We start from the raw sequence: 12,518 nt of genomic DNA on the forward strand, positions 1-12,518 counted from the left end.
TCAGTATAGTCTGAACCTGAACAATGTGGATTGGCAACTCGTATTTTGACTTACATACTTTCATTCACCGTAATCAAAATCAGAATCCAAATATTTGGTGTCCAAATTTTTTTTATCGTCGGTACTTGTATAAAATTCATGTATTTTCTTACGTATCACACATAGGTCAAAATAGTCTAAGTGTATGTTCTTATTTTTGGTTTGCTTTTCTTTGGCAGCCTAAAATCTTATGAAGAACGACCTTCTCTCTTAATCCGCGTAATCGATGCCCCTGATTTATCTAGAAATTTTATTAATGACTATAATTACTGCAGATAGTTACCTATATTTAATTTAGTCGTAACATACCACATGGTGTGGCCACTATTAGCCACACCATCAGCTCAGCTCAGCTCTATAGCTGAAAAAATATTTCATCTATCATGTACTACATCCAAGATTGGCTCACAAAAAGGCCGCTATGATGTTAGTTGGTGGGTATATTCCGTAACCTTACATAGGTTCTGGTACATAGTCAATGAATAAGATTGATCGTATCCAAAGCCTAGTAAATATTTTTCAAACTCAAACTCATTTTTGTTACTGTAAGTATTTCCTTGCTTGTAATAGTACATTATGATACAAATGTGCTAAGTTACCAATGCACACGCGTTTCATACGATGTTTTTCAACACACTCGCGAGGAAAAAATAAAACTTTTTGTCAAAACAGTAAAAGTACAATTTTGAAAATGGTGGCTAGTCATGTCGGTGGCATCGAATAATTGCACCAAAGCGTGCTGGGCTTGTAGGCACTTATTCGCCAGTACATTGAAGTAAGCTACCAACACGTGTTCCAAGAAACACGTTTTTGATGATTTTCCATTGAATAAAAGTTTCATATGCCGCCAAATATTTTTCACTCGATTTTGATGGTAAAATGCTATCGTTCTCGGCTCTTGCCTCTATTAGTATTACTGGCAGCGTCAATTTTATGTGTTCTTCATTTTCAATGCTTTAAATGACGTTTTGGTCAAAAACTAAAAACATGCAAAACTATTCCAATTTTATGAAAAATACGGAAAATGGTTGGCGTGTTATTTTTTTTACGTACGATTCCAATGCGCGCGCAAGGCGCGAACGAAATCAACAAACGGAATAAGAAGTAATAGAGTGCTCACTCCATAGGTACATCAGTTTTGGTACCATAATGCTTATTATATACGCAGTCGACATCTAGCATCGAGTAGCGGAACTCTCAGTACTGCTACTCGACAATAGATATCGCGGCAAACAAAAAGTGTAATGCTCAACGATTTTCCGCTCATATTATAACCAGAGTAACCGGAACTCTATTTTCAACTCCTACAATTACTTCTTAAAAACTGACACGGTTTAAACGGCAGAGGGAGAGAGAGAGGCATTTATAAATATAAAAAAACCCACTAGCTAGCGAATACTCAAATTTAGTTTAAATAATAACAACAATCTTACGGTCTTTTTTTATTACATGATCACTTTACATTCGTTACAGTCAAGATCCGTCTTTAACGTCGTCACACCAATGAAACAATATAGTAATTATAGATCGTGTCATTCACGAAGACGCGTGCCTTAACTCATAATGCCATGTTATTAAACACAACTTTTGACAAATCTGCGCGTCATCATGGATGACACGAACTATAGTTGAAACATAATTAAAACAAATGACTTATAAAAGGGCCATCACAATATAATCACCAGTTGCCAGTACTCATCAAAAACAAAGTTATGGAAGACCCGGAAACAGTGTGGATCATCTAGATACACAAAATTAAAACTAACTCTTTCAACTTCATTAGAAAATACATGCAAATGAATGATAAGATGGCAAATTACAACCTAACCTAATCCTGACTCGACTTCCATTCAAAACATCAGGTACAAAAATAACTGCATTTAATTTAAACATTATAGTTTTTCTCGTCCAAAGTAATAACAAAGATACATTGATTAAGATGTGTAAAATCTAGCAAAATTTCGTGCTTCGAACTTGACAGGTAACTAAGATCGCGGTGTACAGCTCCATACATTTTTCGCTAACTCTGAGGGCCTACCGCGAACTACGTTTGACGTGTTGCCTCTCTGTCGCACTTGTAAATTCGTACGTAAGTGTGACGGGGAGACAACACGTCGAACGTGGTTCGCGGTAGGCCCTCTGATTGTCAATAGTTGACGTTTGGCAATTCAGTGACCGCAGTACAGCGCCATCTGTTCTGGATGTCATCGTCAATAGTTGACGTTTGGCAATTCAGTGACCGCAGTACAGCGCCATCTGTTTTGTATGTCATTGTCAATAGTTGACGTTTGGCAATTCAGTGACCGCAGTACAGCGCCATCTGTTTTGGATGTCAAACTAAGAGGCACGTTTTTTCTTAAACTTTACCTCTCTATTACAATCAATTCTCTTTGGTAATAACAACATCTTAGTACATATTACTGATTTCTCAATAGACCACAGACTATAATTTCCTTTGCATTGAATTATTAAAAGTAGTTATGGCCTTATAAGCTACTTTCCACAGTGCCTTACAGCAACTATTTGTACTCGTTGTTATGTATAATATAATATAATATTCATAATCTTCAAAAGGCAGATTGAGGACACCAAGAACTACACTTGTATGTAATGACGTCCATCGCTCCACAACCGCTAATTTAAGTAGTACATCAGATTACAACACGTTTAGTGACGCTAAAGACTAGTTAGAAATGCAAATATTCATATTTTTGTACACATTTTGCTTACCATTAAGATAACACCAGATAAAAAAAATAGAAAACTCGTCTCTATTAACAGGAATATGTCGTTAGATGTTAACAACTGATAGTTAGGATAGCTTGATATAATTTTATGTACATCGATAGCATTAACAAGTCGCCGGCATCTGACCGGGCTAGCTGCCCGGCCGCTCATTATATTCAAATCCTTCAGTTTCAGAGAGTAAGTTCAATCAGAGGCAGAAGTCAGATAAGCGAAGGGATTTTGCCTTAATATGCTAGGAGCGTCGAATGATGGTCCCTATTTGTATATGGAGCTGCTCTCACGTAAAATGTTTGTAGATATTTTTAAGCACATTAATATAATTATTTAGAAATATAACATTTAAGTAATAAAAATACGGTAAAACATTTCTTCAATTATTCCTTAAATTAGGTATCCCAACCAAAAGAGGCTTTGGACGCGAGAGGTATATTGATTCAGTTCGTGACAACATATCTAGTTACATTCAATTGTAATTTATAACAGATCATTTGATTCATAAAATATGAACATCTGTAACAATAGTTTCTGTAGAAGAGAACCGAACAAATTAAACAGTGGATTTTTAGTGGTTTTTAGTTATTTATAAAATAATTAGGTTATCCGCTTAGCTTATCCGAATGTACAGCTCATACAACTTTCTTAAATATAGCCTTTTGTGTATCAGCATAGTTATTTATCATGCCGATTTGCATTAAAAATAACTATAACCCATGTTTCCGCTTAGTTCTGAGACTTACTTTCGCGATAGATACGAACACTTAACGTTCCAAACTTTACTTAAACATTTTTGTAATATAATAATATAATGTATATAAATTTGTAATAAAAAAAAACCTTATAAAGACACCCGAAAGTGAACTGCAGCTTATACACGAATGTTATGTTACATAAATGTTTAATTGACAGAAAAGTATAGGCGCCAACTGTTGTAATAATAAGGGCCACGTGCCCGTTCCGGGGTTCGCCAACTAACTCGGAGTTAACCGTTCATACAGTACAGTTTAACTGTGTATAAACTGTTTACTCGGAGCTAGTTGTCTAATCCTAGAAGGCGCAAGTGGCCCTAAATGTACCTAGCAGTGGTAAAGTTACAAGAGCGCTGGTAGCCTAAGCGTGTGACTTTCAATCCGGAGGTTGCGGGTTCAAACCCCGGCTCGTACCAATGAGTTTTTCGGAACTTGTGTACGATATATCATTTGATATTTACCAGTCGCTTGTCGGTGAAGGAAAACATCGTGTGGAATAATCCCAATAATGCATAGTTTCCCCTCTGGGTTGGAATGTCAGATGGCGGTCGCTTTGGTGAAAATGAGTACCTATGCCAATTCCTGGGATTAATTGCCAAGCGGACCCAAGGCTCCCAGGTGCCGTAGCAAAAAGCCGGGACAACGCGAGGAAAATGATGTTGTGTTGAGCAAGCAAGAGCTAATTTTGCTCTTTGTATAATAATCCAGTAATTTAAAACATTAGCGTTTGCGTCAAATCCTGTAGCACTGATTTTTTGCAGACTTCTTTATGATGTTGGTCCAATGAATAATCCAAGTTTGAGACCTCGAGCACCGAACGCAACTTTGTCAAAAATCGAGAAAACCGCGAAAATAGCTTTTTTATTTTATTTGGGCGATTATAATCCTAAAGGACTTTTTAGATTTTTTACAAAGTTGCGTTAGGCGCTCGAGGTCACAAACTTGGATTATTCATTGATAAACAAATCTGCAAAGAATCAGAACTATCGGATTTGATGCAAACGAACCCCATTACAAAAGGCGACTTTTGGGATCCCGCCACCGAAAGTTACTCATGTTTTAATTCTGGAGATAACACCAATATAACATTTTTTTTAATGATATAGGAGGTAAACGAGCAGACGGATCACCTGATGGTAAGCGATTACCGCCGCCCATGGACACCCGCAACGCCAGAGGGGTTGTAAGTGCGCTGCCGGCCTTTATGATGGTTCATTCCACAGTATAGCTGTGCGAGGCAGAAAGTTTCTGGAGAAACGCACTGAGGACTGTTAACCGTTTAAGTGGTGAGGATGGAAATACGCAGCGCCAAAGAGTCAAGCTCTTCGTTGGATGTGGTACGGGGATACCCCTGCCCATAGATCAGAAGAATATTCCATGTGTGGGTGCACCTGCGCCTTACAAAGCTGCAGGCGGTGGGCCGGTGTGAACTGTCTCAATCTCCTGAGCACACTGAGCTTTTTTAAGGCCGATTTGGCCTTACTCTCTAAATAGCCGCGGAACTGGTCTTCACTCGAGATGTCGACGCCAAGGATTCCGATACCGGCTGTAGAAGTCAAGGGAGTGGTCTCAAAACGAGGTGACACGACAAACTTTTAACTTTTTTGCGGTAAACGCGCAAACTTGTATTTTGGTAGGGTTAAAACGGACTAAGTCGACCCCACTCAGAGACTTCTGTTAGGGAAGTCTCAATTTCAAACACAGGTATACCAATTTATCGATGGAAATAATTTAGTGGTATGTAATATGGATGTAGACGGGGGCTACCAGTCGGCCCCTCAGGCTTCAAAGGGCTGCGGACGCGACGAGGGCGGGCGCGTTACATCTGCGTGCTGCAGCGCGGGCGCGGCAGCTCGAACACGTCGCCGTGCACGGAGCGCGCCAGCGCCTTGATGCTCGCCGCGATGTCGCAGGGCTCCTCCTGGGACACACGCCCGCCATCAATATGAAGCCTCGCCCTCAATTACAGGGAGCATTCGCCCATTATTTAGAGTGGTAGCATCAATCCTATAACTACTATTGGAGATGAACCGACTAGTCGGGAAAGCTGCCTATCCGGAGACATTTGTAGTCGGCGACTAGTCGTCAAATAATGCCGATTATTCGGCGCTTTTTGAGCGATGGAAAATGTGACATTAAAAGAAATAATTTATAAAACTGAATCGAGAATTAGCGTACACTTATTTTTAATATTTAGCCTGACGTTTCGAACGTGAATTATGTCCATGGTCACAGGCAGACTGGCAATGGCGGGAAATTGTATCTTCTAGCTGCGCGAATTAAGTAACTGTACGCGATTAACTCCCGATTCAGTTTTATAGATCATATAGGCAAGTGAAAAGGCACGTTGATGGGCAGCGAGCGCGCCAGGTGGAGGCTGGTGGCCCCGCTACACTATGCTGTACTGCAGGGACAGTACTCACGTCGGTGTCGGGCTCCCTGAGCGCGCGCTCGGCGGGGAACACGGGCACGTTGATGGGCAGCGAGCGCGCCAGGTGGAGGCTGGTGGCCCCGCTACACTATGCTGTACTGCAGGGACAGTACTCACGTCGGTGTCGGGCTCCCTGAGCGCGCGCTCGGCGGGGAACACGGGCACGTTGATGGGCAGCGAGCGCGCCAGGTGGAGGCTGGTGGCCCCGCTACACTATGCTGTACTGCAGGGACAGTACTCACGTCGGTGTCGGGCTCCCTGAGCGCGCGCTCGGCGGGGAACACGGGCACGTTGATGGGCAGCGAGCGCGCCAGGTGGAGGCTGGTGGCCCCGCTACACTATGCTGTACTGCAGGGACAGTACTCACGTCGGTGTCGGGCTCCCTGAGCGCGCGCTCGGCGGGGAACACGGGCACGTTGATGGGCAGCGAGCGCGCCAGGTCGAGGTTAGCGGCGCCACGCCCGCGTCCAATGTGGATGCCTTCGTCGTTGCTGACGTCCACTGCAAAATTACAATGTCACTTTCTGAGTATAAAAAAAACTGTCATCAATCCAAGTGTAATGTGTCCATCAAAAACAGGAGGACACTAAAGCTAATACCGGCCTTCCTTACATTTTGAAATCAAAATACAAAATAGCCAATTGGCAGCGTTTCGTTAAAGGTATAGAGAATGGAGTCTATGTGACCGAAACCAGCAAAACGTCCCACGTTGTCGCTTGCCATAAGGACGAGATTTGCTTGTATCTTTATACAATTAACCTGCTAAGGTATCCTTATGACAAGTGACAAATTGGGGCGTTTTGTCGGTTTCGGTCGCAAATTTTGACGTAACTTCCGTATTTCATACAAAAACGGATTATTTTATGTTCGTCACCTCAGTAAGATAATTATAATTTTTATTATTTCAAAAAGGTTGGTTGACATTTCTTGGTAAATTTGATGGAATTTAATTAAGAATTAGGGTTTAGTCTAGTACCGACTAATCTAGGAAACCGTTATCACAATAACACTCTTAACAAAACGTGGGTGGACCAAGTCTTCGCAACACAGACCAACAGGCGGTTTTTTGTGCTTAGCAACAAGATTTACGAATTTTCAACTAACGTGAACGATAGTAGAAAAATCTGTGAAAAATGGACGATGAAATAAATGGTTCTCTAAATCATTGCCGAAAATTGTTCTGTGCAAGGTCAGCGACCAATTATTTGCACAATTTCATTCTACTGAACGGCCACCTGGCAACTCAATACAATAAACAGTAGAGTCAGACCACGATAAGTTGGCAGCGATTTTGACAGCCCAGACAGTGTAAGTGTTATTTTAAACGTTACTATGATATTATGAAGTTTACTTACCACTAACACAGGCTGGGCTTGGGCTATCAAAATCGCTGTTAACTTAGCTTGGTCTAACTCTAGATATGTTTTGGACATTAACTTAAAAAACCACTTTTTAAACCGCTACGTTTTAGGCAGCAAAATGACTTCGTAAGTCTAATACGACAGAACAAAGTTTATTTTTGTAAGTTAACATCGTACGTCGGAAAAGTCGGTTCTGGCTATGGAGGGTAGAGGTAAGGAGAACAATCTCTTATAGTTCCAAATTTCTCCGATGGCGCTAGGGTAGCACAAGGACATGACATGAAATTATGGACATGGCGTACTCGGGCGAGGAAAGCGCACACGCCGCCTCGGCCGAGGCACGTCTACACTGACCGTTTTGTGCGTCAGGAAATTGCCTCGTGAGTATGCTCGCTCTGTGTGGACCCGGCTATTGACGGAGTGAAGTGCGCTGTCAATGATTTGAAGTCAAAAATTTGTTTGCGATGTATTGTGGCGCCACATATTTAAGAGTTTTTGAAGGACACTTGTGCAAGATGATAATCTTACACAAATCTTGCATACTTAATGTTTGAATTTTTATTTGTAATTACCATCAGAATCGTCGTAGTCATCCTGATCTGAGATCATGTGGTTGTGCGAGTCCATCCCTTCTATGTCGAAGATATCTTCTGCGTCCAACGAATCTTCTTCTGGCGGAAGGTCCCTGTTATGCTGTGAAATTGACATGTCCAATAATATTAACCCTTGGAGCGCAAATCAAAATTACGAAAACCATTTTAACTTAATTATTATTTTAAAACCTGACATTTTAAATTTTTTTCATTTTTAATTTATTCTTATTAGTGATGTTATGATTTGACAATGCTTTAAATTAATTACTTAATGACTTTTAATTATTAATTTTTAAATGTTTCTGTTTTTATTATTATATTGTGAAATAAGTAATGTATGGGTCTTGTTATCTGAAATAAATGACTAAATAAAAATAAATTTAGGGTTTTTTGATATTTCACATTTTTCATCGTGACAAGAAATGCCGACGCTGGGTAAAAGATGTAGATAGATATAGATAGGCACCGGGCGCGGGAGTGTGGGAGCTACAATTTTTCAGAGCTTAAGTGCAGAGAATATTTGTAAAATATGTCCACTGTGCATGTTACAAGGTTTTTTTTTTTCCTTCCACCAGTCCTGTTGTCTGTCTGTAAGTAATCAAATATGGCAAGTTACATTTTACCCCCTTCCCGGTTCCCAATGAAGCTCAAAATTTGCATATGTATGTTCATATATAAGTTGGGTTACAATGCAATAAATATTATGGTACCATCGAGCTGATCTGATGATGGAGACAGGATGTAGCCATGGGAACTCTGTGATAAAACAACGCAACCTAATTGTGATTGGTGTTATTAGAATTGTCTTGATGAGTTATAGTTGCCTGTGGCAAGAATAATACAGTCAGCGATAAAAGTTTGTATCAAATATGAAATTTTTGACAAAAAACTTTTTGTGCCACTATTGTCTGAATCTGAACTGACAGACACATGTTTTTGCCACCTTGGTCCCATGGCCATAGCCCTAAAGACAGGCAGTCATGTAAAATGTTTATATTAAGTTTATATTTAAATTTTACGTCATCATTTACTCTGTGAATATTGGTGACCTAGAATACAAATGAAACAAAGCTACTTTATTTTATTTGGTAAGCAGAGTGCAAAGTTTTGACAGCATTTTAATAAATGTGCTCCTGCTCTTTATTTAGAAATCAGTCTGCTTATGATATATTTTTTTCTTTTTTAATATTGTTTTTAAGTAGAAGCTTATTTTTGACCATTTTGTAGTTCAGGACGGCATGCAAGCAAGAGAAGCCAGGGTGCGTGGGTGTTGGAGGCCACAACTAAGTTCAACAGACTGTAGAGATCGCGTCATTCACGACCACGCGAGCCAGGACTCGTATTGTCGTCATGTTTTTATTAAAGGTTACATTTGACAAACTACGATATAAGAAGTTCCTTTAGTTAACACAGGCCTTTTTTAACAGGAGACAAAGGTTTCAGTGACTGCATTTTCCCTTACCTTAACAATATTCTGTGTATTTTTTTTGGCATCTTTGAATGAAGACAGTCTTCTTCTCTGAAGTGGAGGTAGCTGCGGTGAAGGAGGTCCATTGTCAAGAGAAGTGTCCACCCGGAAACCGTCTCCGTTCAGGCTATCTCGGGTTTTGCTTACAATACTGTAAATTCAAACATTGTTCTTTATTAACCTTTTAATTAATTATTAATAAGCATGCACTTGAAGGAGCTTAAGTGTATGTAGTTAAGGACCTGTATTTAGTCTGAAGTTAATTGTGCCATTGTGCTATGACAATTACACAGTTTATGTCTAAGTTAGATGCATGACAGTTTGTAGCATACTATAAACTTATATCATTATATGTGTCTGAACTGAATACAATACAATTTACATGGTTAATGTTTGTAACACAATGGAATCAATTTACTTAAGACTATTCTTTTTTTGCAATTCACCCTCATATGAATGGCAGTAGTTTATTTTGTCATAAAAAAAAATCAATTTGCTGAGGGTAGCTTTTTAATATTATACTAAATAAATGTTCCATTAAGCGCTGGTGGCCTAGCGGTAAGAGCGTGCAACTTGCAATCCGGAGGTGCGGGTTCAACCCTGGCTCGTACCAATGAATTTTTCGGAACTTAATGTACGAAATATCATTTGATATTTATCAGTCACTTTTCGGTGAAGGAAAACATAGTGAGGAAACGGGACTAATCCTAACAAGGCCTAGTTTACCCTCTGGGTTGGAAGGTCAGATGGCAGTCGCTTTCGTCAAAACTAGTGCCTACACCAAATCTGGGATTAGTTGTCAAGCGGATCCCAGGCTCCCATGAGCCGTGGCAGAAAGCCGGGACAACGCGAGGAAGAAGACTAAATAAATATTCCTAAGAAAAGTAAGTTTAATAGGATAGACAAGGAATATTTGTCTAAGTATACCAACAACAACAGTACCTTAATTTTAAAATTAAATAAGGCATCAAGAAACTAGCGTAATAGGTCAATGTACCTAGCTAATATCTTGTGATCCCTTTGTGCTCTGTCTTTGTATGCTTCAAACTCAGCATACTTTTGGTCTCGGAACTGCCTTACAGTTTCTTCAATGGCTTCAAGCTGCGACTGCAGGGTCTGCGTGAGCTGCTTGCTCAGTGTGCCGATGGCTTGCTGTGCTGGCTGCCAACCTTTCTTATCACTAACTATATTGTTTGTGTCCACATTCTCTTTCATGTCTAAGCTAGTTACTTCTGGCACAAGTAAATTAAAAACTGGAGAAAAATTGCTTGTCTTCTTAAGATTATTTATTTTCTCTTGTGTGGTCTGTAAGGAAACAGTTAACTAGTAACTAATAAAGTAGTACATGTAGCCTAGGTTTCAAATCACATAGTTTTACTATTTAAGATAAACAAAAAAGAAGCATTCTGAATTTGAAAGCAAATTAAAAAAAAAATTATTTTTATTGAGTTTCATACTAAAGCAAAAAGTATTAGCACTACAGCACAGAATAAGTAATAGTACTACCAATACAGAAAAGGAACTTCCTACAAAACTGAAGTTTGACAGTGATACAGGGCCAACTCATGCTATCACTTTCTAATGTATGGCACTATCCCTTTCGGTTATTTAGGGTTGTCAAACTTCAAGATATTATTTTATCCATGGCTGTGCAGGTGAAGGGACGTCAAGTTTTTCCAACCCTAATAATCGCTTGCAGCAATGCTGAACCGAACAGAGCCGAGAATGCCCGGAATTATCAGTTTTGCCTCCTGACCAGACTATTGTCCTTCTAAGCTATCTTTTAACCAACTTGAATGGAACAAACTGAGAGAGAAAGGCAGAAATTTGACATTAATTCCTCACTTTGTCATTGTAAATGACATGCAGAATTATGTGGTCCAACTCCAAGTAACAATTTTCTACTAAATGCATTATAGCCTTAGTATCTAGTTACTTAAAGAGTCAAATGGCAAAAGTGTAATCTGACGCTTCAATATTGCACAATGCATCGTATCAATTCATTAAGCCTTTCAGAGTCTTGTGTTATATGGAATTGAACATAAATTAGAGTCAATTCTTTGCAGTCCAACCAGGTCAATCATAGAGGTCATTGTGATACAACGAAGAAAGGCCTTAACTGACACTGAAAATAATATCTATACTAACTTGTGTGGCTTTAGGAATGAGAACAGTGCTAGGCCTGTCCTGTGAGATGGCGTGCGTGACCAGCCCGCAGGCCAGGCAGGAGTGCAGCGTCCAACGGCCCACGCCTCGCTGGTACACCAGAGCTGGTTGCACCACTTGACTTTTCAGGGAATTCAACGGTGTTGAAAGCAATTTCTACAAAATTAAATTATATTCATTATTATTCATTGTTGCTATTGAAAATACACGCTGTGAACGCGAACCTACAAGCATTTCGAATTAAAAAGTTTTCTATAAGCAAAACGAAGCTGATAAACAACACGTAGTTATTCCGACTTCAAAAATAACCTTATTTTGACTGCAATTACGCCTATCGGTGCCGTATATTTATCAGTTTTATCAGATACAAAATGTTAGGATCATGGCATTAGTTATATTCCGTATTAATTAAAAACAATAGTCCTTCATATATAGAAGTCAAGGTCAATACATGTTTACCGACGGTACCTACCTCACTGAAAAAAATATCCCTTTGTTCCATGGGTGATAACTCCAATTTTCTTATATCAACATTATCTTCTACTTTATCACTTCCTAATGTTACGTTTAAGCATTTACAAACACAGAGAGCCATTACGACTGAAATGCAACAATCGAAAATTATCAAATTTGTATAAAAATACACAATCGTAAATTGTACAAAGTAGTCCAGGAGATAGAAATACATACAGCACACACACAACACGGAACAAGTTCACTCCTTCACTTACACATCCGATTTTATTTTTATGTACCAAAATAGGCATGCATATACACACATATATACCGCGGCACGTTTTTACTATTCTACTCAAAGCACAGCTGATCAACGTGTATTTATCTCAACATTTGCGGCCAATATTTGGTTTGTTAGAATGAAACGGCATTAATTAAGGCCAAGTTATAACTTTCCGGACAAAGGACTTGCAGAGTTGAATTTAATATTTTTCGTTAGCAAGCAGTTTT

General features: G+C 39.4%; 1 protein-coding gene across 3 annotated transcripts; it reads right to left on the reverse strand.

Moving 5' to 3' along the window:
• Positions 1-1,468: 1,468 nt before the first annotated feature.
• Positions 1,469-12,518, reverse strand: LOC133517004 (uncharacterized). Of its 3 annotated transcripts, XM_061850108.1 has the most exons (8): positions 12,243-12,355; positions 12,025-12,152; positions 11,535-11,708; positions 10,384-10,691; positions 9,381-9,537; positions 7,898-8,018; positions 5,957-6,465; positions 1,469-5,454 (listed from the first exon to the last, which is right to left on the reverse strand). In XM_061850108.1, exons 2-7 carry the CDS (start codon positions 12,145-12,147, stop codon positions 6,203-6,205), a joined length of 1,146 nt encoding a protein of 381 aa, XP_061706092.1. In that variant the 5' UTR covers positions 12,148-12,152; positions 12,243-12,355; the 3' UTR covers positions 1,469-5,454; positions 5,957-6,202. The 3 variants fall into 3 exon arrangements, with proteins under 3 accessions (XP_061706092.1, XP_061706089.1, XP_061706091.1); XM_061850105.1 differs by having other exon boundaries at positions 12,025-12,518; XM_061850107.1 differs by lacking the exon at positions 1,469-5,454 and having other exon boundaries at positions 5,800-6,465; positions 12,025-12,518.

Source organism: Cydia pomonella, chromosome 4, assembly GCF_033807575.1.
Source record: "Cydia pomonella isolate Wapato2018A chromosome 4, ilCydPomo1, whole genome shotgun sequence".
In the NCBI taxonomy this organism is placed as follows: Eukaryota; Metazoa; Arthropoda; class Insecta; order Lepidoptera; family Tortricidae; genus Cydia; species Cydia pomonella.

Coding starts and splice junctions, on each gene's coding strand:
- LOC133517004 (XM_061850105.1), bottom strand. CDS start 12,240: ATGTATTTCTATCTCCTGGACTACTTTGTACAATTTACGATTGTGTAT. Junction 11,709..12,024: donor GGGATATTTTTTTCAGTGAG/GTAGGTACCGTC, acceptor TTAATTTTGTAG/AAATTGCTTTCAACACCGTT. Junction 6,466..7,897: donor TGACTACGACGATTCTGATG/GTAATTACAAAT, acceptor GTAATTTTGCAG/TGGACGTCAGCAACGACGAA.